This window comes from Dermatophagoides pteronyssinus, unplaced genomic scaffold, assembly GCF_027571235.1.
Source record: "Dermatophagoides pteronyssinus isolate colony J.1.1.1.1 unplaced genomic scaffold, Derpt_VIB-CSIC_2022.12 sq0003, whole genome shotgun sequence".
NCBI lineage: Eukaryota > Metazoa > Arthropoda > Arachnida > Sarcoptiformes > Pyroglyphidae > Dermatophagoides > Dermatophagoides pteronyssinus.
The window spans coordinates 1,133,083-1,160,437 of record NW_027461527.1 but is presented as its reverse complement, the minus strand read 5'-3'; the positions used below and the strand labels follow the sequence as shown (position 1 = coordinate 1,160,437).

The 27,355-nt window shown below is 30.6% G+C and overlaps 12 protein-coding genes across 13 annotated transcripts; 4 read left to right on the top strand and 8 right to left on the bottom strand.

Moving 5' to 3' along the window:
* The first annotated feature begins 800 nt into the window (after positions 1 to 800).
* On the top strand, positions 801 to 4,973 carry LOC113797893 (uncharacterized). Its single transcript, XM_027348354.2, has 7 exons — positions 801 to 974; positions 1,026 to 1,420; positions 1,486 to 2,517; positions 2,583 to 3,279; positions 3,338 to 3,479; positions 3,554 to 3,761; positions 3,866 to 4,973. The coding sequence occupies exons 2-7, from the start codon at positions 1,290 to 1,292 to the stop codon at positions 4,074 to 4,076; spliced, it is 2,421 nt and encodes an 806-aa protein (XP_027204155.2). The 5' UTR covers positions 801 to 974; positions 1,026 to 1,289; the 3' UTR covers positions 4,077 to 4,973.
* Positions 4,297 to 9,332, bottom strand: LOC113798044 (uncharacterized). Of its 2 annotated transcripts, none has more exons than XM_027348522.2 (5): positions 9,193 to 9,332; positions 8,274 to 9,105; positions 7,739 to 8,218; positions 5,683 to 7,677; positions 4,297 to 5,627 (listed from the first exon to the last, which is right to left on the bottom strand). In XM_027348522.2, the coding sequence occupies exons 2-5, from the start codon at positions 9,085 to 9,087 to the stop codon at positions 4,969 to 4,971; spliced, it is 3,948 nt and encodes a 1,315-aa protein (XP_027204323.1). In that variant the 5' UTR covers positions 9,088 to 9,105; positions 9,193 to 9,332; the 3' UTR covers positions 4,297 to 4,968. The 2 variants fall into 2 exon arrangements, with proteins under 2 accessions (XP_027204323.1, XP_075681359.1); XM_075825244.1 differs by having other exon boundaries at positions 8,274 to 8,861; positions 8,925 to 9,330.
* Positions 9,333 to 9,464: 132 nt separating this feature from the next.
* On the bottom strand, positions 9,465 to 10,181 carry LOC113798022 (uncharacterized). The gene is made up of 2 exons (XM_027348500.2): positions 9,868 to 10,181; positions 9,465 to 9,799 (listed from the first exon to the last, which is right to left on the bottom strand). The coding sequence occupies exons 1-2, from the start codon at positions 10,079 to 10,081 to the stop codon at positions 9,525 to 9,527; spliced, it is 489 nt and encodes a 162-aa protein (XP_027204301.1). The 5' UTR covers positions 10,082 to 10,181; the 3' UTR covers positions 9,465 to 9,524.
* Positions 10,169 to 10,962, bottom strand: LOC113798037 (U6 snRNA-associated Sm-like protein LSm8). The gene is made up of 4 exons (XM_027348515.2): positions 10,788 to 10,962; positions 10,678 to 10,718; positions 10,486 to 10,613; positions 10,169 to 10,399 (listed from the first exon to the last, which is right to left on the bottom strand). Exons 1-4 carry the CDS (start codon positions 10,816 to 10,818, stop codon positions 10,309 to 10,311), a joined length of 291 nt encoding a protein of 96 aa, XP_027204316.1. The 5' UTR covers positions 10,819 to 10,962; the 3' UTR covers positions 10,169 to 10,308.
* Positions 10,950 to 12,102, top strand: RpL10 (ribosomal protein L10). The gene is made up of 4 exons (XM_027348520.2): positions 10,950 to 11,090; positions 11,150 to 11,291; positions 11,355 to 11,417; positions 11,620 to 12,102. Exons 1-4 carry the CDS (start codon positions 11,068 to 11,070, stop codon positions 12,052 to 12,054), a joined length of 663 nt encoding a protein of 220 aa, XP_027204321.1. The 5' UTR covers positions 10,950 to 11,067; the 3' UTR covers positions 12,055 to 12,102.
* Positions 11,000 to 13,262, bottom strand: LOC113797984 (uncharacterized). Its single transcript, XM_027348458.2, has one exon. It carries the CDS (start codon positions 13,050 to 13,052, stop codon positions 12,099 to 12,101), a length of 954 nt encoding a protein of 317 aa, XP_027204259.2. The 5' UTR covers positions 13,053 to 13,262; the 3' UTR covers positions 11,000 to 12,098.
* Positions 13,263 to 13,369: 107 nt separating this feature from the next.
* ldbr (lariat debranching enzyme) lies at positions 13,370 to 14,889 on the bottom strand. Its single transcript, XM_027348427.2, is given in 3 exon segments — positions 13,370 to 13,973; positions 13,975 to 14,172; positions 14,174 to 14,889. Coding segments are annotated over 3 exon segments (1,350 nt in total). The 5' UTR covers positions 14,795 to 14,889; the 3' UTR covers positions 13,370 to 13,442.
* A 68-nt stretch (positions 14,890 to 14,957) lies between these two features.
* LOC113797899 (ATP-binding cassette sub-family G member 1-like) lies at positions 14,958 to 18,837 on the bottom strand. Its single transcript, XM_075825243.1, has 5 exons — positions 17,926 to 18,837; positions 17,035 to 17,424; positions 16,345 to 16,963; positions 15,843 to 16,292; positions 14,958 to 15,773 (listed from the first exon to the last, which is right to left on the bottom strand). The coding sequence occupies exons 2-5, from the start codon at positions 17,289 to 17,291 to the stop codon at positions 15,084 to 15,086; spliced, it is 2,016 nt and encodes a 671-aa protein (XP_075681358.1). The 5' UTR covers positions 17,292 to 17,424; positions 17,926 to 18,837; the 3' UTR covers positions 14,958 to 15,083.
* Positions 18,838 to 18,861: 24 nt separating this feature from the next.
* Positions 18,862 to 20,306, top strand: LOC113798032 (uncharacterized). Its single transcript, XM_027348510.2, has 2 exons — positions 18,862 to 19,803; positions 20,007 to 20,306. Exons 1-2 carry the CDS (start codon positions 19,674 to 19,676, stop codon positions 20,228 to 20,230), a joined length of 354 nt encoding a protein of 117 aa, XP_027204311.2. The 5' UTR covers positions 18,862 to 19,673; the 3' UTR covers positions 20,231 to 20,306.
* On the bottom strand, positions 20,288 to 22,524 carry cass (apoptosis inhibitor cassowary). The gene is given in 7 exon segments (XM_027348393.2): positions 20,288 to 20,880; positions 20,938 to 20,978; positions 20,980 to 21,347; positions 21,406 to 21,471; positions 21,530 to 21,988; positions 22,043 to 22,204; positions 22,265 to 22,524. Coding segments are annotated over 7 exon segments (1,740 nt in total). The 5' UTR covers positions 22,370 to 22,524; the 3' UTR covers positions 20,288 to 20,341.
* Positions 22,525 to 22,699: 175 nt separating this feature from the next.
* On the top strand, positions 22,700 to 24,699 carry LOC113797946 (peptidyl-prolyl cis-trans isomerase FKBP4-like). Its single transcript, XM_027348418.2, has 3 exons — positions 22,700 to 23,124; positions 23,191 to 24,344; positions 24,414 to 24,699. The coding sequence occupies exons 1-3, from the start codon at positions 22,986 to 22,988 to the stop codon at positions 24,549 to 24,551; spliced, it is 1,431 nt and encodes a 476-aa protein (XP_027204219.2). The 5' UTR covers positions 22,700 to 22,985; the 3' UTR covers positions 24,552 to 24,699.
* Positions 24,700 to 24,773: 74 nt separating this feature from the next.
* LOC113797941 (protein RCC2 homolog) lies at positions 24,774 to 26,794 on the bottom strand. Its single transcript, XM_027348414.2, has 3 exons — positions 26,218 to 26,794; positions 25,826 to 26,160; positions 24,774 to 25,765 (listed from the first exon to the last, which is right to left on the bottom strand). The coding sequence occupies exons 1-3, from the start codon at positions 26,522 to 26,524 to the stop codon at positions 24,953 to 24,955; spliced, it is 1,455 nt and encodes a 484-aa protein (XP_027204215.1). The 5' UTR covers positions 26,525 to 26,794; the 3' UTR covers positions 24,774 to 24,952.
* Positions 26,795 to 27,355: the final 561 nt, after the last annotated feature.

Sequence of the window (27,355 nt, the reverse complement as noted above, 5' to 3'; positions counted from 1 at the left end):
CTTACCTATCGACAAGAAAAAAATTCTTTACAATATTGAATTTATAAATAGAATTTTTTAAAAAAATAAATATTTTTGGTGTTTTTATTTTAATTTAAAAAAAGAAAAGAAAGAATAATACATTATTTACACTTTAGACGATTATTACGATAATTTGATATTGATTGGAATAGAAAATCTTGCTGCTGCTGTTGTTGTTGTTGTTTTTGTCGATTACGATACGATTGATGATGATGATTATGATGATGTTGGAAAGATTGTTGAAAAAATGTTTTCAAATAATTCATTACAAATCGAATGATTATCTTAATATGTTCAACAATAACATGATTCATGTAAAAAATATTGATACAAATATTGTAGAACAACATCGTCAATGAAATTGATAAAATGGGATAATAATAATAATAATAATGATTAAAATCAATGAACATTAATTATTTGAATCGAATAAAATAATAATTTTTTTTCTTTTTTGGTCTCAATATTAATTCAAATTATTCGAAACGTTCTACAAGTGGTTACAATGATGAATTGTTTTAAATAAATCATTTGATTGATTGATGTCATCATCACTAATTAATTATCAATAATCATCATTATTATTGTCGACGTCAACAATGTTATTAGTTGATTGATTTAAATCAATCAATTTCAGAATGATCAAATTCATCACCGATACTAAAATTAATAATTAAATCCAAATAATCATAATTGAGATGCAAACGTGGACATGATCGTAAGTAACGTTGTATACGAACAACATGAATGAGCAAAAACAAAAAATTGTTATTGAATTTCATCTGTGTTTTTGTGTTGATTTCTAAAACAAATCTTATTTGATTAAATTAATTTTTCAACCAATTCCTATCATATCGATTATACTAGGATATAATATTTTATCTATTTATCTTTGTTCATTTTTCTGCATGTTGAATTTAGTTTCAAAAAATTTTCTACATCACTTTTCAAAGGTAATTTAATTTAAAAAATTCTAAAATTTCTTATTCGTTTATTTTCCATAGATTTATGTATTGTGTTTATTCAATTGTATTCTATTGTTCAACCATTAATCGCATGTTGATTTATTCGTTTGTTTACATCAAAATTATTTTATCATTAATGAAAGCAACCACGTAAAGTATTTTATCCCTCCTGAAACATTTGTTTATTATTATCGAATCGAATTCGAATTTATTGCTTCATACACACACACACACACAATTTCACCTATACACTCATAGCACACCCATTCAAATATAAATAAAGACAAACACACACAAGACACAATGGAACCCGAAGCTTGGGCTAAGGCTCGAGAATCTTTAGCCAAAGTAAATGGCGTAGCTACTATTGCTTCACAATCACCTGCTTATCAACAGCTCCAACAAGCTTATTATGGTTGGTCGAATGTTTACAAGTAAGTGGAATAATCTATTACAAAACTTAATTAATTTCTGAATATTTTGATCCGTTTTTTCCTAGTACTCCCCCTTATTGGAATCAACAGGGATCTTATCAGCCGCAGCAATCATCAACTATTTATCCACAACAGCAATCATGGCCAAATTATTCATATGGAATGGCTAATCAAGCTGGAGCTACACATGTTAATACAATGATGAGTCATCAGCCAATGATGACGCCTCAAGCACCTATGCCACCACCACAACCAACACTTTCTACACCAACTTTACATGCCACGCCATTAGTAAATAATAATAATAATATTAATAATTGTCCTTATTCATCACCATCAAGGCCGCCATCATCAACGCCATCGATTAGTAACACTAATATGAGTAATAGTAACAATAATAATTTCATCAGGTTTAAATTACAAAATCCAACAAATCAACAACAGCAGCAACAACAAAAACAAATTCATCATTCAACATCATCAGGGTTTAGTTTTGGTGCGAAAAATCAGATTCAGCATAACAATATGATATCAGATAATGATAATCAGAATAATAATGAAGGAGATAAGTCGCGAAATTTAGGTTTATTAGGATCATCATCAAAATCATCACAAAAATCAACGGAAATGAAGTCATCAAGCAATGATTTTCCACCAGATCTACAGGATTATGTTAATAGAGCATTCGCTTTATCGAACAATGACCTGGATAAAGATCGTATTGAAATTATTTTGAAAGGCAAATTGACATTGGCATTAAAGAATGGCACTCTTTATACGAAAGATTGGAAAAAGGAACCATTACCATTGTTGAATCAATCGGGTGATGGTAACAAAAATAAATCATCGGCTAATACGAAAGATCTATCGAAACCGTTATCAGGGGATTCGTATAAATATAAGGGATATTTTTCCAGTCCGGAAAAAAGCCCAACATTATCATCATCATCGAGTAGCAGTAACAATGAGGATGATAGATTTCATAATGGTTCGGGAGGTAGGCATCATTCTTCATTCGAAGACAATCGTAATAATTCGACGAAATCAATTGGTAATAAAAAATTGACAAAAAATGATAAAAAGAACAAGAATAAAAAGTAAGTGGTATTTCTTAAATTTGAAAATATATTTTCTCTGAAAATTAATTTTTCATTTTCATTAGTAATGAGGATTTCATTCCACTTATTGAATCAATTAACAACAATGGTAGTGGCAAGAAGAATAGGCGGGGAAAAAAACGAAAAAATCGACAACAAATGAATAAAAAAGGGAAAAAGAGTAATAAGAAATCACCATTCTGGAATGATTTTGTTGATGATGATGATGGTAGTGATGATGATCGTGATAATGACTTTGATGATGATGATGAAAATTCAATTACTAAACCAACATCGTCAGATATATTTAGCAAGGAAAATGTTGCAAAACGAAAAGCTAGATTTGAAGATTCAATCAATATTCAATCATCAATCAAAACAAATTCGTTTAAAAAGTCAAATACTCGTGAAGTTGTTAGGTTTAAAAATAATCCACGTTCGTCATCAGCATCTTTTTCATTTGATTGTGAAGGTTTTGGAGAATTTGATCTTTCGACAATCGAACCGATTGTCGGTACAAATGATAATCTGGAGAAACAATATCTAAGGTTAACACAAGCACCTGATCCATCGACCGTAAGGCCATTAGAAGTGTTACGTAAGTCATTAAAAATGGTCAAAGATAAATGGCGTACCGGTCAGGATTATAATTATGTTTGTAATCAACTGAAATCTATTCGCCAAGATATAACGGTACAATGTATTAGGAATAATTTCACTGTTGAAGTATATGAAACACATGCACGTATTGCATTAGAAAAGGTTAGTTTGATTTAATCACTGATAAAAAAATTTTAATAATTTTTTCATATCTTAAAAGGGAGATCACGGAGAATTTAATCAATGTCAAAGCCAATTAAAAGTACTGTATAAAGAAAAAGAAAATGTTGGTGATTGTCCTAATCGTTGTGAATTCCTTGGCTATTTAATTCTCTATTATATCTATTCGAAAAACGAAAGTGGTAAGTGTTTGCTTTATTTTTTTTTAAATTAATATTTTGAAATCAATCAATTTATAATTATTTGTACTTGATAGATCTTCAAAATATTTTACATGAACTTGATCGACATGATAAACAAGACGAGGTAATATCACATGCATTACGTGTACGTAATGCATGGTCACTTAAATTTTATCATCAATTATTTCGATTATATGATCGAGCACCAAAAATGTCTGGCTATCTGATGGATTGGTTCATTGAAAGAGAGCGTAAATTAGCATTAATGACTATCATCAAGTCGTATGTATTTTTTGTTATTCTCCAAATCTTTTATATTTCTTTTTTATAATTTTATTTTGTTTTACAAATAATCACTCAATTCATAATTTTTTCTTTTTTTACAGATATCGTCCTACAATTCCATTATCATTTTTGCGTAAAGAATTATCGTTCAATAATGATACCAATTTTTCAGAATTTATATCCCAATTTGATGTTAAATATCTTGAACATCAACCGAAAAATGCAATGACTAAAAAAGTAGCTGATATTGATGATAGGATAATTGATTGCAAAGCATCACAAACTTCATTGCTACAGCAACAGCGTCAATGATTTGCTTGCGAAAAGATGAATCAGGAAAAAATGAAATTTAAGAAACATGGTGAAGGATGAAAAAGAAAAGGGAAATCAAAGAAACCGGTTGTCTAAAAAAATGTTATTTTCCAAAATTCAGGAATTTTCCAGTTTTCTCGATGAATTTTTCGTTTTTTTTGTGGAAATTTCTATCGAAGAAGATCATCTTATCATTTTCTATTTTATGATTGGTAATCAAAATTTTTTTTATGGAAACCGATTGCTGAAACAGCTGGTTGAACACTTCTCTTGGTCATTTGGTCTTCTTTTTCGGGGACATCTTGTCTCTTAATTGTTGCTGCTTTGTGTTGGTTTGTGTTCCGTATGTAGATAGATTCTCTCTCGATTGATTTTCTAGCATTTTTTATTGGTTGAAAAAATCAACTATTCAGGCAAGATTATTTGAAAAAAATGGAAAAAAAAGTAAAAGGAATTGTCATGAAAAATTTACGCTCTCTTTCAATGAATCAAACCATAAATCAGAATAATAATGGTCAGATTTTGGTAATAAAGTCGTCGGTGTGTAATATAGAAAAATTTATTTCATCATCAAAAAAACTCATCCCATACCTAAAAAAATATCATCTTTATCTTTTCTTTGTTGACCTTCCATCAATAATCAACCCAAAAAATGAAATTGTTGATTTATATTTTTCTTTTTATTCAATTTTTTTTTCAATTTCATTTAATTACCAATTATTGATTTGTTGTAGTTTGTAATTATTTTTCACTACTTTCATACATTCACACGCAACACCTCAATGCCAAAAAATTGAACGCTTCTTTTTTTTGTTTGAAATTTCTATTAATAATATTACTATGCCAGTTTGATTAACATTTTATTTCTTATCAATAAAATTTTTGATGATGATTAAATTTGAATTTGTCTAATTGTAAATTCATGATGACAACTAAGTCCAGGTATAGCGACATTAATTCGTTCAAGTTTTTGATGATGTTCAAGAATTTTTTCTGCGCGATGTCGACGTCGATTAAATGGATTCGATTTGATCAATAAAACTGTCAATGCTAATGAATGATAGAATATAACATTCATAATGATCATTATGATGCAATGATAAAAATATTCATCATTATCAATACGTAATTTATATAATAATGCTGATGTTTGTCGAGGTAGACAACGGCCAAAACCATATAAACGTACCAGAATTGCTTCGATTGCGAATCGTAATGGTGAAATGTTTGATAAAAATTGATAAAAATAATGTAATTGTTTTATGGGTGTACCGCCATTAGACAATAGTGCATTCAATATTCCCAAACCGACCAATAAAATAGCCAATGTATTGAAATCACCTTCATCATTTGTCATTATAGCAAATAGATATCCGGCACCTTGCATAGAAATGGCTGCCATAAAATGAAAAAACCATTGCCAAAAATACATTCCTGATTGAATTGGTTCATAAATATCAATTATATAATCGAATATGACTAATACTGCCATTATCTGTATCCATTCGATTATGATTCGTGTTAAATAGAATACACCGGCACTGTACCAACCTTTTGATGGTAAATTAATTTATATTAAACTATAACAATAATAACAAAAGCATACCATTACGATGTTCGTTCCAGAAAAATGGAATATCTTTATTAAAAATAAATGATGTTTGCAACAATAGGAATAAAGTTTCAGTAAATAGTATTGCATAATTGCGAACAAAATTAAGTTTAAGATTAAATAATTCGTCATTTTTCTCATTATCATTACAAGTATTATTATAATCATCATCCCAATCGATACATCCATTTGGCTCAGCAATCTTTGCATTGAACATTGATCGAAGATTGTTACCTTGCCAAATTAACAAAAATGTGAAAATTGAAAATGGAAGCCATTGATAACCTTTGAAAAAGGTAAAATATCGGCGAATCAAAATCAACGAATGTCGTAATGAAAAACGATTCATATTCGTTTGTATACCATCTTTGACCAATATAGTATCCTCATTTAGATTTTCTTGTAAAATTATTTCATCAGCTTTTGTGGCTAATTTCTGAATTAAAGGATTCGAATGATTCAAACAAGAATATTTAATCAATTTTTCTACGGGAAATGCATCATTTTTTATCATTTCATCTTTGAATATTTCTGAAAGATATTGTTTAATGTTTGTTGGATTTCCTGAATACACACATACACCTCCTTTAGCCAATACGTATAGATGATCAAACATCATCAAAATTTCGAAATTTGGTTGATGAACGCTTGCAATTATGGTAAGATTATGCTGCTGTGCTACTCGATGTAAACAAGCGATTACAACTTCAGCCGAATTACTGTCCAATCCACTGGTTGGTTCATCAATACAGATAAGATTCGGCATTCGAAGACTGGTCAATTCTAATCCAAGAGCTAATCTTTTTCGTTCTCCACCGGAACATTTCTGAACAAAAGTGTCAGCAGAATCAGCCATGCCCAGTTCATTCAATAAATTTCTGGCTATTTTTTCGTGATTGACTAAAGATGATTCAAAAGCATTTTTCAATCTAGATGCATAGATCAAACTTTGTAATGCGGTGAGACCTGGCATCAAATGGCCAGACACTTCTTGCGTTATATAACATACTCGAGTTGGACAATATTTGGTTATAAAGAATTCACTTTCTACGCTTAATCTTGTTTTCATTTGACCATTCAATACTTTCAATAATGATGTTTTGCCTGCACCTGAAGGTCCCATCAATGCATTCAAAGTTCCGAATCTAAACTGACCATTTAAATTTCTTAATATTAGCTTAGAATCAGGTTTAATTTCTTTAGCAGAACGTATTTCATATATTGATGTTGTGGCAAACAATGTAACATAACGCCATGCGATCATAATTTTACCTCGTGTAAATTTTTCAAAATCAAGTTCTTCAATTCCTTTGCTTCGAGTTACATCTGATTTATCGATATTAACATTCTCAGAACCGGAATCGATTGCTGTATTAAAACTTATTGGTTTTAATTTATCGATATTTGATTGTAAAAATCTTTTTGTCGATAAGTCAGCTGAGAATCGAAAAAACATTATGATAACTGTTATTATTCGAAGCAATACAATATTAGTCAAGATTTTTAGTACATCACTATAGATTTTAGTCGTATCGATACCATAATCGAGCATTATATAAGAAATTTCTTTCTCCGAATCACAACGATCCAAAACATAAAATGAATATAGCCAACCATTGACGGGTACTTTTGAATTTAGAATATTAGCTAATATTTTCATTGCGGGATTTTCTATTTGTTCCAGATTATAAAGTGAACCGCTAAAAACATGAAGTGCTTGTGCAGTAAATGCCCCAGCAATTAATGCTACGTTAAAATTTTCTGAAAATATTATGCTCATTAATAAGGCAAAACTTTGCAGGTAAAGATCATACATCCATCGAAAATAGATCATGTTGCCTAAACGACGCCAATTGATTTGATGTCCATCAACATATGAATGATCGATTAGAAAATATAATAGCACGACAATATATGATGAAATAAAACAAAATTCGATGAAACAAACGATTGAAAAGGGGATGTAAAATGCTCCCAAACTGTACCATTCTTCAGGTAAAAAAAAACATTCAGAAAGATTTTCAAATAAAACTGATCAAAAGTTACTTACGATTACGATGTTCATTACGAAAAACTTTGAAAATTTGCAGAAATGATATGATGTTCATGATAATTAAAATTAAAGAAAAATCCAAAGTACAATGCCCCAGAAATGCTTTATACTGTGTATTGTAATCTTCATCATTTAATTTATCTAAACATCTGGAATAGGATCCATTTTCATATTCATAGATCGGTACACAAGTTTCCGGTTGAACCATTCGTGGATTGAATGCAGATTTTAGTATTATCGATAATACTGTTAGCAGAACAATCCGTATGATAAATTTTTCATATTCAGTGATCAACAAAATATCAAACATTCTATATAATTGAAGAAATAAATCGCCCATGCTTAAAGATTTGCGATTTCTTCGAATTCCTCGATCCAAAAATTTCAATCGTTCACGGATTTGAGATAATGGTTCTGTTATTTGTTCATCATTAACTGTTGTATCTGCCAGTTGGCGAACAAGTTCGTTGTCAATTCCTAGAATGTTGTCACAAATTAGGATTGGAATAGATTTACATATTATACAACTAACCATAGCATGCAATTTTTAGATATTCTTCTATTGCAGGTTTTTCTTCATTCACTTCACGATGACAATTTGATTCCAATTTGAATCGCAAATTTTTTGGTTCACCTGAATATATACAGACGCCACCTTTCGAGAGAATATAAAGTTTGTCGAATAGATTTAAAATATCCGAACTTGGTGCATGAATTGACACTAGAATGGTCAGACGATTGTTATGGTCAGCTAATCTTCGTAGACATTGTGTGACCAATAAGGCCGAATTACTGTCCAAACCCGTAGTCGGTTCGTCTACAAACAAAAAGCTTGGTTGTTGCAATGACATAAGTTCTTGAGCTATGGCTACTCTTTTTTGTTCACCACCCGAACACAATTTGAATTTGTTGTCCAAAATACTTTCGTCCAGCAAAAGTTCACTTAATACTTTAGTAATGTGTCGATCCATCTCGAACCAATGTCGACGATCATTTTTGAACCGGAAAGCATAGTAGAGCACTTGACGAATAGTCATTTGGTTCAGGATAGTTTCATGAACATGTTGTTCAATCATGCGAATCACAGGTGTCTGTTGCTCTTGCAGACTTAGGTAAATTTCTGAATTCGAAGACATACCAGATCGTAACGTACCATTTAGGCAATTCAATAAGGTTGTTTTACCTGCACCACTTGGGCCGAGAAATCCATTTAAACTTTGGTATTCGAGATGGCCATTCAATTGTCGAAGAATTAATTTTCGATTAAAAAATAAATCTTTAGCTTCATAGCTAAGATTACGCCAAGCAATTGATATATTCAGTTGTTGATAATCACGAGAGATCATTTTCTTTCAATTACTAACCTGAAATGATTTAATGATTAATTTATATTGAATCATAATCATAAGATAACTTGTACGAAAAATTATCAATTCTTGCTTCGAAGTTACCAGTTTTTGACATTTTTCTTTCTCATCTTTATTTGAAATAATTCATGAAATAAAATGTTTTTTAATCAACAAAATACTTGTTTATAATATTAATTTTAGCTATGATGTCATTCAATCCTAACATTGAACGTCAGCCTTATCATAAAATCAAGGACGATTCAACACTTTTGGTGGTTATCTGAATCACCGTCACTACATATTTTTAAAATATGTAATAGCATAATGAAGTTCGAAAAAAACTGAATCAATTATTTTGATTCATAAATTCAGAATCAAACTTAATAAACAAATTTATTGATATTATAAATATGAATCAAATAACTCTAAAATTTCTACGATTGTTGCTTCTTTTCTTTTTCTAAACGTTTTAATTCATTTAATTTTTGTTTCAAATCATCCACATTGACTCTTTGTTGTTCCAATCGTTTTATATCTGCTTCCAGCATCGGTATTTCTAATTCGGGAACAATTTCAAACAAATCTCTTGATAATAAATCATCAATATCGTTAGGTTCACGTAGCAGAATGAAATAGATAAAAAATATAGCGAAAGATAGTCGAATAGCTAAGCTATTATAAGACGGTACTGTTGGTTCTTCTTCAATTTCTATCATATGGATTAACAAGAATAATTATTGAATACTTTTCTAAAATTCAATGATTTAATTGTTTTACCTCTGAAATTTTCATATGCTTTGTAACGAAAAGCTTTACTTTTTGTATATTGGATCGGCTTACTATTATCTTCAACATTATTACGATCAGTTTCATTAGATTGCAATCTTTTATGATGACTATTTAATATCCATAGATTAGCCAAAACTGTTCGTTGTCGCATCAGATGTGACGGATATAAAGATGCAGATATTATCCGCTTTAAGAAAATCATTTTAAATATAATTTAAAACATGAAAACAAGTTTCAAATTTTTCAATAAACATGTGTATTTTGCGCAATTCAAAGATGTAGTATTGCATTTTTTTAAAATTATAAAATTCTTTATTATCCTTAGATTTTCATATATATTTACATGATGAACAATTTTTCATCAGAAAGTTATATGTGTTTATGAAAATTGATAAATGTCAAATTTCGATTAATCCATCAAAAGTTTTATCAATGCACAACAGGATTCAATGGTTCAGCTCGTATAATTGAATAGTTTACTTTTTTGTCCAATTCTTCATCGATTTCGCCAACGACAGCCCTAAATCATATCATAATCATGAATAAAAACATAATTAGGATTTTTTCTTTAAGAAAGGAATAAAGTTTAGATTAATTGTCACATACACATTATCACCACGAATGATGTAAAGTCCAAGAAAAACTTGTTCAACACCAGCTGAAACACTATATACTCGTTCATGACATTCCTCCATTATTATATTAATTGTTTGATCAAATCCTTTCAATGTACCCTAAATAAATTGAAAATATAAAAAAATGGTAAATTACTAAGGTTACAAATAGAATGATACATACGACAATTTGACGACCATCTACTGTGATAACCGACACTGTTCCTATTGAGAGAATATTCATGTGAAACAAATAAAAACTGCATTAAATTTATCATTAATTAAATGACTTACTTCCCACATAACTTTCCAGATTGTTTGCCATTTTTGATTTTTAATAGAAAAAATTCAGGAAAATTAAACGGTCAAAGCCAGACACGATCGATTCAAAACATGAATGAGTTTTTTCATTCCGTACTGTATGAACGGTTCGTGGGGAGCTTGAGGGGTGAAAGTATGCGCGTGTGTTGTTTTGCGTGCTTGTTTGCAGGTTTCCGTTTCTCTCCTTTCGACGTGTGTTGTGTGTTGAAAGAATTTGATTTTTTTTATAAAGTTTTATTTTTTTCAGGTAAAAATGGGCCGCCGACCAGCTCGTTGGTAAGTTTTAACTGGACAATTTTAAAAGAATTAATTATAATAAAATTTGATGATGATAGTTATCGGTATTGTAAGAATAAACCGTATCCAAAATCACGTTTCTGTCGTGGTGTCCCAGATGCAAAGATTCGTATCTTTGATTTGGGCCGTAAAAAAGCACGTGTTGATGAATTCCCGTTATGCGTTCATCTGATTTCAAATGTATGTTTAAAAATTTCTGAATAATCTTCACAACTATTGATTAAATTATTTCTTTGAATGAAGGAATTTGAACAAATTTCAAGCGAAGCAATGGAAGCTGCTCGTATTTGCGCCAACAAATACCTGGTAAGTTAATGACGATCAATTTAAGCATTCAGATTATTGAGTTCTAGAATGGACAAAGCTTTTGTGCTTGATTTCATTCTGGAAATTAAATCTGATAGATTATCATAGTGATCATACTCTCATCTTGGAATAAGAATTTATTCATAAAATTATTCTCAGATGCAATTGGTTACTAACAAATTTTTTTCTTTTCTTTGATTAGGTAAAAACGTGCGGTAAAGATGCTTTTCATGTTCGTATGCGTGCTCATCCGTTTCATGTATTACGGATTAATAAAATGTTATCATGTGCCGGTGCTGATCGACTTCAGACCGGTATGCGTGGTGCATTTGGCAAACCATTAGGAACGGTCGCTCGTGTACACATTGGCCAAGTGATCATATCGGTTCGAGCCAAAGAACAGCATAAAGAGAATGTTATCGAAGCACTTCGTCGTGCCAAATTCAAGTTCCCTGGTCGACAAAAGATTGCCATCTCACGAAAATGGGGATTCACCAAATGGGACCTGAAAGATTATGAACAGATGCGTTCCGATGGCCGATTGATTCCGAATGGTGTTACATGTTATTACAAACCGAATCATGGCCCATTTTCTGAATGGGTTAAAGTTCAGGAACAATTACACGGAGTGAATTGATTTTTTTAAATTAAAAAGCAAATAAATGAATGATTTTTTAAAATTTAATTTTGTTTTAATTTTTTCATTACATCAGTATCTCGATGATTTTCAAAATTTTCCATTCCGTATTGGTAAATGATGTATAAACTTTTGATTATTAAAAATGTCCAATAAATATTGACCAGGTAGATGAAATACAGGAAGCTGTAAAGGATAATAAGTATGGACATTGCTTCTAGTTGACAATAATTACGTGTTGTATGGCCTACTTTTGGTAACAGATTGAACGGATATTCATATAATCTATTCGGTGTCCATACGATTAACAATATCAAAAATAATAGCACCCGCCACATTCTCAAGTAATTTCGTATCCAACCGAATTGTAATTTTAAAATACAACGTGAATATACAAAAATCGAGCTAGATTCTAGAATGTATATGGTTAGTACGCCAATTAAATGTTGTCGTGTCATATAAGACAATGTTATCAAACCAATGGTGATCATATGATGTGAAATGAATACCCATTTATCTTTATATTTTTTGACACCAACTACTAATTCGATTGTTGCACGAATATACTCACAAATGTCAAACAAGAAAAATAATTTGACTTGTGTCGAAACGTTTATATTATGATTTCCGATGTTGATGTAATCATTTGTTTCTGATACGATTTTCAATGCAAATAGGAATAGTATTATGCGATGTATAGAAACCCAGAAATTTTCATCAAATTTATATCGATGTTCCACGAACAGAATTTTATTTGCAATCAAATTATCAATAAATTTTTCAAACCATAAACGACGTAAGTTCCAAAAGATCCAGGTTCCCAATAAAATACATAAAATTTCCGTAAAAAAATAGTTGTTCAATGGTATTAGATGAAATATTGTTTGCCGAAGATCCGACCAAAATGATCGACAAGATTGATTGTGATATGACATCATCATAATATGATAAGAATCATTCAATAAGTTTAAATTTTCATTGATATAATTAGCCATCATTTTTTTTTGATGAGTGCGTATTAAGTTCAATTTATTAAAATATTAAATGATACTATGCTTTATGATTTTGAGAGTTAACAAATCAAAAATTAAACGAATGCAATCTTTATATAAGTTGATTCTATGGATGGCAGGCTATTTATTTTCTATTACGAATAAATACGTCAATCGCAATGATATCCATGCTATTTCATTGAATGACACTTTTTTCAGCATTGAATATGATTTGAAGTGTTATTAATGATCAACATCATGAAGGATGAATATATCATGGACAGGTTTGGCTCGTACTTTATCATTTATTAAATTCATCAAAATTTTTTAAAAAATACCATATTTGAATTAATTTATTCTATTTATAGTTTTTTATTTACAAATAACATTGATTGATTATGTCTGAAATGTACCCTTAGTATCAATAATAAATAAATCAGATTTTAAACGTTTTTTACGTGAATCATCATCCTCATCATCGTCACTATCATCGAGATTAATTTCATCTGGATTTTTTACATCAATAGCTTTGTGTTCTATAAACATCTGGTTGGGATCCCAAATTCCTAGCTTATTACAAAAGATAGATGTCTGTGGATTTAAATAGTTTATTTGCCGTGATGGATCACAATCATTAGTACGATCCATTACAGGTTTACAGGGTTCAAAATTATTTGGTATGGAAAAATCACCATCTAAAAATAGCTTAGTAATTTCATCAAGATCATTCTGAGTGATTTGGATTTCATTCGCACATTTAAAAATATTGATTCCATTTATCTGTTCACGTGATCCTTTCCAAAGGTGATCGGTTTTTTTCAATACGGCTAACCATTCTAGATCATATTCTAACTTGAATGAGTCATTGATAGCATTATTTTCTTGGTCAATTTTGATATCTTCAACATGTAAGAAATATCTTTCTAGGCAAGACTTTATCTAAAGCTTGAAATTGGGTTTTAATTTCGGAAATCGATTTATTAGAATCTTGATCTTGTGAATTCGAATGTGATACAGTAACATTGAATCCAACATGTAAATGTGCAGCGAACCAATATTTCGGTTTTAGATGATGAACTAATGGTTGAAGCAACGGATTACCGAGACGACATTGCTCAATCTCCTTGACGAAAGAATGGCTTGCGATTTAATAAATTATTTAGATTACGTTCTGTTGCGCATTGATGAATGTTGATAGGCCAATCATGCGACAAGAACACATCGAGCAATTGTTTTTTATTGCTATCTGTTCGAGGTAATTGAAGTAATTTATAGATTTCCATTTCTCGCATATGATATATTGATCGCATTGTTCCTTGATCATATGGCAAACATTCAAAATGTCCTAATTTAGCATCATGTTGTTTGAATATACCAGAAATTCCGCCGATTCGTAGCGGTCCAAATCGAATGACCGAACAATAGCCAAGATAATACATGTTTGGAGCCACCCAACCACCATAAGGTAGTGTTTGAAGATAATTCGAAGCCTCGTGATTACCACCAATAAACAATGTTAATTTTGGAATAGATTTTTCTCCAAAATAGTAATGATGAAAATCGCCAAGCCGACGATATTTTGGCGGTACGGCCAAACATTTGAAATCATTTTCATTACGAATAGTTTGAACATCACCACATATAAGCACTAAATCAATACTGGTGTTATTATTTTTTTCATATGATTCAATTTGCTGATAAACAATATCCAATTCTCCATGAAGACATCCGACAACGGCAATCTTCATCTTTTAAATTTAAATTTAAAAATTTTCTTTGCTAAAAATGTATATCGCAAAAATGTGCATGGATGTCGCTCATTGTATACAATCACGAGGCAATAATCGATTGTATCGAAATTTGAATTGCCTTGATACCGCCATTCAAGACATTAAAGTTTGTTCACATTAATAAACATTTATTTTTTTAAAGTATGGATAAATAATGTTAAAAAATAATCATAAGAATAAGAATAAGAAAATAACATTGAATTATTGGAAAAACAAAGTTTTTAGAATTTAATCTCTAAATTATGAATTATTTAGCAATACTTTTTGACATTAATATGATATAAGCAAGTACACGTAATATAATTGTATATCCGATGATAAAACCAAAATTAATAAACAAATCAATATTATTCAAATCAAAACGGCTCAATATAATTGATTGATTGATTGTTTTAATTTCACTATTAAAGCCATCAATTATGTATTGAACTGGTGGTAATGATGTTAATTCCTCCATACAGGATGTTATATTCATAATTGAAGGGCCAAAATATGCGGTAAAATCGGATAATTTTAATGCTGTATGATCGGGATTACATCGACCGAATCCATAGAATATAATCAAAACGGCTTCGATCGAAAGTTTATAAACAGATAGATAAGTGAATGGCCGCACGTAATATGGTAATTTGTTGACCGGTATGACAAAACCACTAAATATGAAAAACGGTACGAATAACATTGCACCACAGATTAATGAAGCAATCGTATTGTTAATAAAATGTATCGATATGACCATAGCAAAACTATGAGATAGTAAACTGGTAGAAACGATAAGTGCAATGTAAACGAAAAAACGCCAGATACCAGGTGGTGATTCAACCAGAAACCATGTGAATACTGCATATATTAATGGAAATAACAATGTTGCTGGTATATCCGAACATGATTTTGCAATATAATATGACCATCGTGTGTACCATTTGTTTGAATGTTCCTTTGAAAATACCAATGAATAAATCAAATCGATTATGAATGAAAAAAAGAAACACAAAATAAATCTTACTTTGATAAATACTGATAGTTCAAGAGGAAACAGCATAAGTGATGGTACCAAACTGATGATAACAGTGAACATTACGGAAGTGATCAACAATATAATGTCGCGGCTAAGAAATGCTGTTATTTTATAGTTTTCCGGATTAGATCCCATTTCGATGAATTTCTTAGCAAAACGAGTCGAATTAAAACATTCATTATCGATCAATGTTGTTTGACGATTTTTCAATATAAGTCGTACAGCCATCAACATTAATAGGCCAAATGATCGTAAGGCATAGTTGAAGGGTTCACGATATGATATCAATGAGGAACGTTTAAACAATGCCCATGATGATTGAATCTGATCAAATGCCATTTCTTTTGAAAGAGCTCGATCAACATTGACATTTACTCGATATTTATTCTGATCAATTAGTTCTTTAGATGCTTCAGCATCTGTTAGTTTATAGATAATCTATCGAATATAAAATTAAATCAATTGACAAGATCGTAAACATGAAACATACCTCATCACCATGAAGACCACTAGCGATTTCAAGAACGAAATCTGAAATATTATGAAAAACTGGACAATTAAGTCCAAAACTTTGAAAATGATCCAAAACCTGGCTACCAGGACCACGATAGATACATGTACCAAAAGTTGATATAACATATAGATCATCGAAATAAGAAAATAATTTAGCTGATGGTTGATGAATTGTAGCACAAATAATGATTGGATTATTTTTGACCATCGTTTTCAATAGCTGTACAAGCTGTAATGATGATACTGAATCTAATCCAGTTGTCGGTTCATCCAATAACAATACATTGGGTGAAAATATCAATTCTAATGCTATCGATAGACGTTTCTTCTGGCCACCACTGCAATTTCTCACACGTACATCGGCACATTGTGTAAGGCCTAATTGGTCAATAATTTCTTCCACTTTATGGTAATCATATTTTGATGCATCCAATAATTTAACATCACCATGCATCGTATTATCATTAAGTATATCGATATTACGACCACAATATCGTTGTAATTGACAAGCATAGTTAAGATTTTCACGTATCGATAATACAGAGAATAGAAAATCTTTTTGAGGATTATAGATGATACGAACCTCTTTAAAATCACTAAGTAATAAAAAATATTTATCAGGAAAAAATCAAATCGAATAGACAAAATTAAAACGAAAATTATATACCTGATCGAACTGGATACCCATGTTTGTCCGGTCATACCTTTAATACGACGTTTGGCTAAACATTCAAACAATGTTGTTTTTCCGGATCCACTTGGACCAAGAATTGCGGTCAAATAGCCACTTTGAAGATGACCACTTAGATTATTGACAAGAATTTTATTCTTAACCGTTTTATATGAAAGATTTTTCCAATAAAAATGTATTGCTTCATTATCAATTTTTTTATTTTCAATCTTATCAATATTCATTTGATTCATTTTCAATGATTGTATTTCGTTTTGATCTGTTTTTCATTGATGATGATGATGATGATTGTGGATCGATCAATATGTGTTCCATAGCGCCGGTTGTTTTATTGATTAATTCATTCAAAATAAAACAAATAAAAAACTGAAATAAACGAACGAATAAAAAGAAGAAAATTTAAACAATAAAAAAACAACCGTCTTTATAATATGAAAATGAAAATACAATACAATTGTACAAGGAAACAAAGTGAATGATTCTCTACAATGCCATGACCATTATCATTCATTCATCCGAAGCATATGTATAAAAATGACAATTTTCATAGAAAATTATTATCAACGTCGATGCAATACGTCGTCCTACGGATGATGAATCATTGTAGTTGCACAAAAAAAAATAAGAAAGGAAATTTCATTTTCTTTTCTTTTTTCTCTATTAAGATTTGTTCAAGACAATAAATTTTCCATTTGGTCTTGTGTTCATATAATTATGAAGATGATCATCATTATCATTATTGTATTCTTATTGTTATCATCAAAATTTGAAAAATTGTTCATGTGCGTGATTAGGATGATGAAAAATGATGAAAAAGCAGCAGCAACAGCAACAACAGAAAAAAGTAAATGGAAAACGTAAACTTACCTTTCATGAACCTCGGTGACAGTTCGTAACGATAATGATTACTATGAAATGGATGAGAAAAAAATAAATCCAAAGCAATTTTTATCCGAAAAAAGTCCACAACAACAACAAGATCGGATGATGTTACAAAAAATCTAAAAATGAAACAAGGAAGATCATAATCCAAAATACCGGATCAATTCGATATAATTAGAAAATGTTAAAAGAGAAAACTTTGACAGAAATCTTTGACACACGTTTGTTTGTTTGAATTCAGTTAAAAAAAAGGAAAAAATATGTCGTCAAAAGAAAATTGAACAACTTTTTTTTTGGAAAATTGACAGACAAATTTTTTTCCTGGACAGGTGGTGATCAATATCGTTTTCGATACAAAATATGATTCAATGATTCGTTGTCAATCATGTTTTATACACTTTAGCTGATAATTTGATCTATCAGGCCACACACACACACACACACACATACACTCGAACCGAGAAAATAACAAATCAAACACTTGAATACGTTGACTACCTTTTATTGTTTAATTGTTGGCTAAACCTGTATTGTCAAATCAACAATGATGATAATAAAAAAAACAAATCAAAAGTTGGAAATTCTTTTTTCGTGATTTATACAAAGCAAACGTAGGGACAATTATCATTATCGTATATCTGGTGTTTGTGTGAGATTTTATTCGTTGTTCGAAGGGAAAATAATGACAAGGAATAATTTTTTTTTCAACACAAACACAAAACACAAAAGCCAATGGCCAAATAATTATTTAACAAATCAACCCTGGTCTACCTATAAAAAAAATTTCATTTCAAACATACAACAAACGGTGTATGGCTCAATTTTCAAGTTTTGTTTTTGTTTTGTTTAGTTATTTTGTTGTTGGCCAATTTGGATCAAAATATAAAATAACTATGACAAACAAATGAACGAACAACGTTCCTTTTCATAAAAGAGAATAGCAGAATGACATTCTATATAATATCAATTTTTTTGGTATTTTTGGCATTCGAAATGCGCATTTATAGATGTGAAGAAGAAAAAAATTATTTCCACTTTTGTTCTTGGTGTAGCAACAATTTGTTTATACAAACTATCACTATAACAAAACGAATTGTTCATCATGATGTTGGCAGAAATCATTTCTATTAATGATCTATCATTCAATAACATTTTTGAAATTCAAACAATTTTTACACACCGGTTAATAATAATGATAAACAATCATTTTGATCAAATACAATAGATACTTGAAAAATTTGAGAACTAACTTTACAAAAGGAAAATTGATCAATTTATGATTCGTATTGACATTCGACAACAAGGACAATTGTTTAGACAAATTGATCATTATGATCATCTTTATGGAGTTAGATGGATATGGTAAAAATTTTATGTAAAATTTTACCTGATAACAATTGAAAACGATGATTATCATCCTGGACGATAATTTATTCACATCAACATCATTAACATGATAATAAAAAAAAAGAAAAGAAAATAAATAACCATTAAAATAATGGTCAAACAAGAAATAAAAAATCGAAGGTCAATAATATATGGCCATATCTAATTACCGCTGAAGACAAATCCATAGATGAGATGATCGAATATATTCGATTAATAAATATCGTGTTCTTTAGCTAACTCATCATTCAAAATTGAATATAACATCATCAATCATTGTCTGTGGCAATCAATCAAAAATTATAAAATTATAATTGAATTTTCAGTTTTAATTTGAAAAAATAAAAATGAATATTCTACAAAAATTTACTGAGACATCATTGATACACAGCAAACGTCAATCATCAGATTCAAATAATCATCATTACCATCAGGATGTATTATTTGGCAGATACTTATTCGATTCATTTTTATTGGGTAAGTAAATTATAAAAGTTTTTTTTTAAATTCAATTAGTAGAAATTTTCATGATAATCAAAAAGCAGAAAATTTTATTTTAATTACATAACATTATGAAAAAAAATCATATTTTCATTAGAAAAGAATTCTATCTTATTTAAGCCATTCAAAAAAAAGAATACTAATATCATTCTCTATAAAATATATCATTATTATAATAGGCAAAATAACTGCATTCGATTTGGCTATAATCATCATAACAATTATGGCCATTAGCTATATGATCATTATTGTCATTTATAATTACATATACAAATATGATCATTATCGTATATTAATGCGTACAAAACGTCAACATCATTTGGATCGTAAATATCGTCGTGGTTGTCATCGACAAAACGATTTGATTGAATTACATTCATTGAAAATGTTTTCTACTGATTGATGATTTATATTATATAAAATGGAAATGTTGATGAAAGAAAAAATGATCAAGGTGTAATAAAAAATTTCAATTTTCATGCTCTTTTTTTTCATTTTTTATTATTACCAGCATTTAAAAACGTCTGAAGCCACCGCCTCTTCCACCACGATTACCAAAACCACCACGACGTTGATTAAATCGTTGATTATTGGCATTGTAATTTCGACTAAACGATGATCGTGGCCGAAATGATCCGGGTGTTGTTTTATTAAATTTACCAACTGGTGGCTGGTAAAATTTTCGTTCACGTTTTGCTGGTGTTGTTGAGGTCTTTTCGGAACCTTCTGGTGCAGTAATCAGCGGGCGTTTTTTGGCAACCGTAGCAGTAGCTGCAGTAGATGAATCGCCACTATCTTCAATTTTATCCGATGCTAAAGTTGGCAAGGAAGCAGGAGCAGGTAATGTTGTGGTCGTTGATTTTGAACTCTTGAATGATAATTGTATAGATGTTTTATATGATGGTGGAATTTTGAAAAAGTCTTTGGTCAATGAATTGATATTCGATGTAGCTTTTAATGCAATCATTTTGATTTTGTTTTCCGGTGTTTTTAATTCAGATGGTTTCAAGCCAGAGATTACCTTTTTCAATTTGTTCACATAGCTTTGTACGCCTATGAATATTTAATTAAATTGAAAAGAATCATATTTTTTCATCATGAAGCACTTACCTCTAGCCAAATACTGAAGTCGTAGTTTGAAATCCTTTGAATTCATTTGCTTTACTTTCAGCTTCAAAATATTTAGGATTCAATTTACATAGCTGATGTAATGAATAAAGTAAACATTCAACATGTGAAAATTGAGTACTAGGCAAATCATCTGTCGATGAAAGATCGGTAGCTGATGTATTTAAATCTTCTGGTGGTTTTGGTATGTAACCAAGTAAACACTGAAAAACGGCATTCTGACATTGTTCAAATTGATTCGTTTCAAGCGACGGTGAAACAAATGAAATAATTTCAGATAGAGCTTGAAGAACTTCAAGTTCCGAACCGGATTGTTGTTGTTCGATTTGTGCCAAATGTGGAAGAATCTTTAAACAAATGTATTGAACAAATTCAGTTGATGGTGAAAATTGCTATACCAGAAAAAAATATCAATATCATTTTGGTGACAGATAATTAAAGACAAATTACCGAAAAATATGGAATTCCATGACGAATACACATGAGAAATTTATCTAAAGAGTCCGGTTCAGAAGGCTAAACAAAAATTTCAAAATGTCAAACTTGTTAATTTGAATTGATAGCATCTACTCACAATAAAATCATTATTCAATTCAGATTGATCCTTGATAATGGCCAACAAATTATTATGACCATGAACTGTTTTAGAAATTTTCAGACCAGCCAACAATGTCATCAATGTAATAAATTCATCTTTGGTCACATCGATTAAAATTTTTTTGCAATTATCCAGAATAAATTCTTCAATTTCTTTGGTCAATAAGTCCGATTTGATTGTTCGGAATTTCGTACCAAAAAATTTAATGACTCGATCACGTGTTTCGTCTTCACCATCAAGAATCTGGCCAAATAATGCGAGTAAAAAGCTTTTAATATCATAGTTGGCCAATGTTATAAGTGCCTGATTGACAATATTTAATTCGATTTGATCTTCTGACAACAATAATTGTGCAAGAACATCAGCAATTTTCGTAACGAATTCTTTTCGATCGCGACAAATATTCGGCAATTCTTTGATAGCACGTCGTCGAATCTAAATGCAAAATCAATATAATCGCAACCTATTCAACATTAAAATTATTCTTACATTAGGGTCATCATCTTCACAAAGATCAAGTAATGAATCAATTGCCGATTCATAATGATCAGGAAAATGAACGAAAAATTTCGATATAAATTGTGAACAAAGTTGTTTTTCCTGCGGAGTACCATGTACAGCATTCAATATGGCCAAGTAATTGGATTCATACTTTCAAACAAAGAAATTTTTTTTTCAATATCAAAATGAAATTCAATCATCTCATCATACCTGTTTAATGTTTTCTTTTGCAGAATCAAGCTTATTATAATGTTCATAAAGTTGATCAAGTGGATCAACTGTAGTAACAACAACAGCAGCAGCAGTATTAGCCATTTTAAATAACAACAACAAAAAAAATTGGACAAAAATCAAAGAATTTGTAGTTTTTTTTCGGTGATAATGATTTGGAACAATAATGAGAACTCAATTTTCAATTTGGAATATTCGGTTCGCTAATATATGAGCAGTTAGACCGGCGTGTATGCAAACAAAAAAAAATTCCTGAAGCTAGCAGCATGTCGAATGAAGTAAATGGATAAATTTCGGAAATATAAATCCATTTATCATCGATAGATGGTAATGTTTGCGATTACAATCTTTATGAATGGTCAAATGGAATAACAATTAAATTTTTTTTATGTTCCATGCATTTTATTTTCACACACACACAAACTCGACATCGCAGTGTGAGAATGTGATATTTCAGTCTGTTCATCGATCTTTGTATTTCGGCGAATTTTCTCGAACAAAGACAGCAAATAAAAGAAGAAAAACTTAAAATATATTGATTAATTCTAAATAGAAAAAATTAATTTAATTTAAAATCTAAACGATATTATTTATTTAAAAATTTTAACATCGCGTCATTCAGCTTCTTTTTTTCTTTGTTGTATTTTCCTGGTTAATTTTTTTCTTTAACATTGCGACCAAATTATATAAATCGAAAAGAATGAGTAACATAGAAAATTCCCAATCATCATTTGATGATTCAATTGGTTCGAATGATTCGGATCTTTTACAAGTCGAAACTGATATTTCCCCACAAAAAGATGGAAAACTTATGAAGACAATCATTACTAAAGGAAATGGTAATATTTTCGTTTAAATTGAATTGTACTGAATTTTATTCTGTTTCTTTTGTCTTTGATATTTAGGATGGGAAAAACCCGGTAATGGTGATAAAGTTTCGGTCCATTATGTTGGTAAATTATTGGACGGCACACAATTCGATAGTTCACGTGATCGTAATGAAAAATTCGTGTTTACATTGGGAGCCAAAGAAGTGATTGAAGGATGGGATATTGCTGTTAAAACAATGAAACGAGGTGAAGTTGCATCTTTCAAGATTGATCCATCATTGGCTTATGGTGAACGTGGTTCGCCACCAACTATTCCACCAAATTCTACGTTAATTTTTGAAATTGAATTGTTCGATTGGAAATTAGAAGATATAACGAAAAAAGGCGATGGAGGCGTTTTACGACGTATCATTAAGGATGGAAGTGGTTGGTCGACACCGAATGAAGGATCCACTTGTAACATTGAATACATTGGCAAATATGAGAATCGTGTATTTGAAACACGTCAAGTGACATTCTATCTTGGTGAAGGTTCAGAAGAGAATCTTGTTCCGGCTATTGAAATTGCCGTTAGAAAAATGAAAAAAGATGAACGTTGCGAGATAATTGTCAAACCAAAATATGTATGGGGTGATGGCCAAGGCAATGAAGAATATGGCATTCCAAACGATTATCAACAATTGAAATATGAATTAAATCTGAAAAATTTTGAAAATCTTAAAGAAATTGACGATATGGAAAATAGTGAACGAATCGAACAGGCATTGTTGGTCAAAACAAAGGGAACGAAATATTTTAAAGAATCTAAATATAAATTGGCTATCAAACAGTATAAACGTGTCCTACAATTGATCGGTACTGAATCGGAGAATTTCGAGCCAGAACTAAAAGAAAAAGCACGTGAAATTTTATTGGCGGGTAATTTAAATCTTGCCATGTGTTATTTGAAAGTGGAAAATTTCTTTGAAGCACAAAAAAATTGTGACCGTGCACTCGAGATTGATCCAGAAAATGAAAAAGGTCTATTTCGTCGTGGACAAGCTTTTTATGGCCAAAAAGAATATGAATTGGCTAAAAAAGATTTTGGAAAATTATTGGAAATTGATCCGAAAAATTCGGCAGCAAAAAGCCAGATGATCAATTGCATTAATCGTATTAAAGAACATATGGAAAAAGAAAAAATGAAATACAAAAATATGTTTGAAATATTTGCCAAAAGAGATAGCGAGGTAAATGAATAATTTTAATTTTTTTTATAATTTTCTTTTGAATTTTATTTTCTTTGTTGTTAAACACAGAAAGAGGCAAAGAAAAAAGCCGCACAAACAACAAATGCATCAAATGATGCAAAAATCTTCAACAATGAAGGTGACTCTGAAACAATGGCTAAAGATTCGGAACAACAACAACCAGAGCCGACAACCGCAAACGCCTAATTTTATGCCGAAAAATGTCATTATTATATTACACGTAAATACAAAAGAAAAACTTTTTAAATCCATTTGTTTGTTTGTTTTGCACTCATACAGCCACACATGCATTCGCAAAAAAAAGTCAAAGAATTAAAATTCATTTTATGATTCATTATTATTATTATTATTCATTTTAATATTTTTAAAATGTTCAAAAAAAATTCAATGATTTTTTAAATAAATGAATAAATGATACCAGTCGAATACAATGTTTTAATAGTAATATTTTTATCAAAAATTGAAAAAATTCTTATTTGATGATGACGATGATAATGAATCTCTGTGTGTGTGTGTGTTTGTATGGAGGAAGATGTGGTTGTCGAATTTACCACATAATCCATATCAACCCAAATATTTAATTAATGTTACGGCCATTTAGGTAGTTTGTTAATCAACGCTTTTTCCTGTTCCGATTCTTCACGTGCCATAAATAGAGTATGACCATAACCAGTTGAAACACGATGAATATGAATGCCTTCTAATGGTTTTACTTCTTGTGGTATTGTTGATGATTTGGATTTTGTATCACCATAAGCTAGTTCACCATATGTAGGACTTGGACCCCAACTAATAACACTTTCATCGGCGGTTAATACAATCGAACGATTAGCACAGGCAACTGATCGAATATTCCAGCCATTGAGATCTTGTACATTTTTCGGATACATTGTCGCTTCGCCGGATGTTTTTGATTGGCCCCAAAAATACAGTAGACTATGTTGATCTAATGCAAGGGAAAATGTACCACCACACCATATACCTTTTACACCACGACTCATATTTTCGAATGTTTTTATTAAACGTGGCATCATTTCATCTTTTGTTTCGGTATGTCCTAGCCGGCCATAGCCACCGAAACCCCATGAAAAGCAACGTAGTTTATCATCCACTGCTAGTGAATGATTAATTCCACATGCAACATCAGTAATTCGTACATCTTGAACTGGAGTAACATGACCATCGCGACTTTTTTCAATAAATAGCAAAACTTTTCGAGGTTTATATTCGCATTTATATGCTAATTTGTTACCGGATGCAAAATATTTTGCTTCAGTATTATGGCCCAGTTGACCATATTGTGGAAATCCAAATGAAAAAAGATTGCCATTACAATCGACAATCAAAGAAAATTCGGCACCGCATGCTACCTTGACAATCGGATTGCCACGATGTGCAATCTATTGGAATTGAAATTGATCAGATAAATCATTTATATTCATTAAAATTATCAAACAAACCCGTGTTGGAGCCGATATGGTTTGAATCTGATTGCCAATACCAAGTTGACCACTTTTATTATCGCCACAAGCAAAAACTTGGCCTTTGGATGTAAGAAACAATGTATGTCCGCGACCAACTGCACCGCCAACTATCTGATAATCTTTAAGCGCTTCCACTTCGGTAGGAACATCACGACGGATGATATCACCATGGCCCAATTGACCACGATCATTACGGCCCCATGTAAGTACTTTACCATCTTCAGTGACAATTATGGAATGACATGCTGTACAACCGCTAACAGCTAATCGAACACGATATTCAGTCTGATGAGGTCCCCATAGGTTACGACCTTTAATAAATTAGATTTGAATTTTTCCTATTAAAATTAATCATCAAAAATGCTAACCATTCGAAGCAGTACCAGCAGCAGCTGCATTTTTCGGTACTTCTTTTCGACCAATAAGGTCCCAATTGGTACCACCGCTCACAATAAGACGACCAACAAGATCATCCGGTTTAATACACCAATCGCTTGATACTGTTGAAGTTTCTTCAACTGTCGTATCATTATTACCATTGTTATTGAAATTTTCATTATCTGAACCTAGATCCGAATCGGATGATAGATTCGATGATTGTTTTTGTTTACGACTTTTTTTCGTTGATTTTATCGAATCATTAGCCGATTTGGCTGAACGTTTCTTCGGCGCCATTCACATAAGAAAAAAATTGTTTTTTCTCTTGGGTTTTTTTTTCACAGTATGTCAAATTTCCCAAATATTTTGATTATTACTGCACACAAGTTTGTTTTTTTTTCTGTTACTCTTATCAAATCTAATGCCGATGTGAAATAAACGGAAAGAATGATAATGATGATGATGATGATGAAAACTTTTAATTCCACCACACTACAAATAAATTATTCTTTCAAATATTTCACAGAATAGAATTCAATAAACTGAATAATTAAGAAAAAGAAAATTTCCAAATTGTGGAATGAATGATAGACAGTTGTGGTGGTAGTATTCATTTGTGATTGCTATTCGCAGATAGACAAACAAAGAAAAACACACACACACACACATCGACAAACAAAGAATGAACAATAGCAGAAGAATTATATGCTACTACAACAATGGGGTGGCCCCCATTTTATTTCAAACAAAATAGAGGAAGAGAGGGAGAGAGAGAGAGAATGAAGAAAAACATTTGTGTTTAGTCAGAAACCGCCATTGATGAGTGTGTCTGGTGTGATTTTATTTGATTTAAAAAAAAATGTAAACACCTCCTTTTTCCCCCTTTCCCTCCTCGATAAACAACTATTACCATTGTATGATTGGTGAGGTATGTATTCGAGGGTTGTTGATGGTGGTTCAATCAACCGTCATTTTTCATATTGAAAGATCATTGTCATTTTGTAATCAAAATATTTGATTTTTTCTATTAAATTGGCTCGATTGTATACATGCATCGATGGAATGATTTATATCAATCCATATCTTATTCTGATGACCGTGAATTCGAAGCTAAAAGAATAATAACTA

Bases quoted from the DNA above. Each gene is read 5' to 3' on its own strand.
- LOC113797893 (XM_027348354.2), top strand. From the start codon at position 1,290: ATGGAACCCGAAGCTTGGGCTAAGGCTCGAGAATCTTTAGCCAAAGTA. The intron at 3,280-3,337 runs GTTAGTTTGATT...ATATCTTAAAAG, and splicing joins CACGTATTGCATTAGAAAAG to GGAGATCACGGAGAATTTAA. The intron at 3,762-3,865 runs GTATGTATTTTT...CTTTTTTTACAG, and splicing joins TTAATGACTATCATCAAGTC to ATATCGTCCTACAATTCCAT.
- LOC113798044 (XM_027348522.2), bottom strand. From the start codon at position 9,087: ATGATCTCTCGTGATTATCAACAACTGAATATATCAATTGCTTGGCGT. The intron at 8,219-8,273 runs GTTAGTTGTATA...ACAACATTCTAG, and splicing joins TCTAAAAATTGCATGCTATG to GAATTGACAACGAACTTGTT. The intron at 5,628-5,682 runs GTATGCTTTTGT...TACCATCAAAAG, and splicing joins CTGGAACGAACATCGTAATG to GTTGGTACAGTGCCGGTGTA.
- LOC113798022 (XM_027348500.2), bottom strand. From the start codon at position 10,081: ATGATTTTCTTAAAGCGGATAATATCTGCATCTTTATATCCGTCACAT. The intron at 9,800-9,867 runs GTAAAACAATTA...TCCATATGATAG, and splicing joins AGCATATGAAAATTTCAGAG to AAATTGAAGAAGAACCAACA.
- LOC113798037 (XM_027348515.2), bottom strand. From the start codon at position 10,818: ATGGCAAACAATCTGGAAAGTTATGTGGGAA. The intron at 10,719-10,787 runs GTAAGTCATTTA...TTCTCTCAATAG, and splicing joins TCTGGAAAGTTATGTGGGAA to GAACAGTGTCGGTTATCACA. The intron at 10,400-10,485 runs GTATGTGACAAT...GATATGATTTAG, and splicing joins ATCATTCGTGGTGATAATGT to GGCTGTCGTTGGCGAAATCG.
- RpL10 (XM_027348520.2), top strand. From the start codon at position 11,068: ATGGGCCGCCGACCAGCTCGTTG. The intron at 11,091-11,149 runs GTAAGTTTTAAC...TGATGATGATAG, and splicing joins GGCCGCCGACCAGCTCGTTG to TTATCGGTATTGTAAGAATA. The intron at 11,292-11,354 runs GTATGTTTAAAA...CTTTGAATGAAG, and splicing joins GCGTTCATCTGATTTCAAAT to GAATTTGAACAAATTTCAAG.
- LOC113797984 (XM_027348458.2), bottom strand. From the start codon at position 13,052: ATGATGGCTAATTATATCAATGAAAATTTAAACTTATTGAATGATTCT.
- LOC113797899 (XM_075825243.1), bottom strand. From the start codon at position 17,291: ATGAATCAAATGAATATTGATAAGATTGAAAATAAAAAAATTGATAAT. The intron at 16,964-17,034 runs GTATATAATTTT...TTTATTACTTAG, and splicing joins TGGGTATCCAGTTCGATCAG to TGATTTTAAAGAGGTTCGTA. The intron at 16,293-16,344 runs GTATGTTTCATG...TATATTCGATAG, and splicing joins GTGGTCTTCATGGTGATGAG to ATTATCTATAAACTAACAGA.
- LOC113798032 (XM_027348510.2), top strand. From the start codon at position 19,674: ATGAATATTCTACAAAAATTTACTGAGACATCATTGATACACAGCAAA. The intron at 19,804-20,006 runs GTAAGTAAATTA...TTATTATAATAG, and splicing joins ATTCGATTCATTTTTATTGG to GCAAAATAACTGCATTCGAT.
- LOC113797946 (XM_027348418.2), top strand. From the start codon at position 22,986: ATGAGTAACATAGAAAATTCCCAATCATCATTTGATGATTCAATTGGT. The intron at 23,125-23,190 runs GTAATATTTTCG...TTTGATATTTAG, and splicing joins AATCATTACTAAAGGAAATG to GATGGGAAAAACCCGGTAAT. The intron at 24,345-24,413 runs GTAAATGAATAA...TGTTAAACACAG, and splicing joins TTGCCAAAAGAGATAGCGAG to AAAGAGGCAAAGAAAAAAGC.
- LOC113797941 (XM_027348414.2), bottom strand. From the start codon at position 26,524: ATGGCGCCGAAGAAACGTTCAGCCAAATCGGCTAATGATTCGATAAAA. The intron at 26,161-26,217 runs GTTAGCATTTTT...AATTTATTAAAG, and splicing joins TGCTGGTACTGCTTCGAATG to GTCGTAACCTATGGGGACCT. The intron at 25,766-25,825 runs GTTTGTTTGATA...CAATTCCAATAG, and splicing joins CCATATCGGCTCCAACACGG to ATTGCACATCGTGGCAATCC.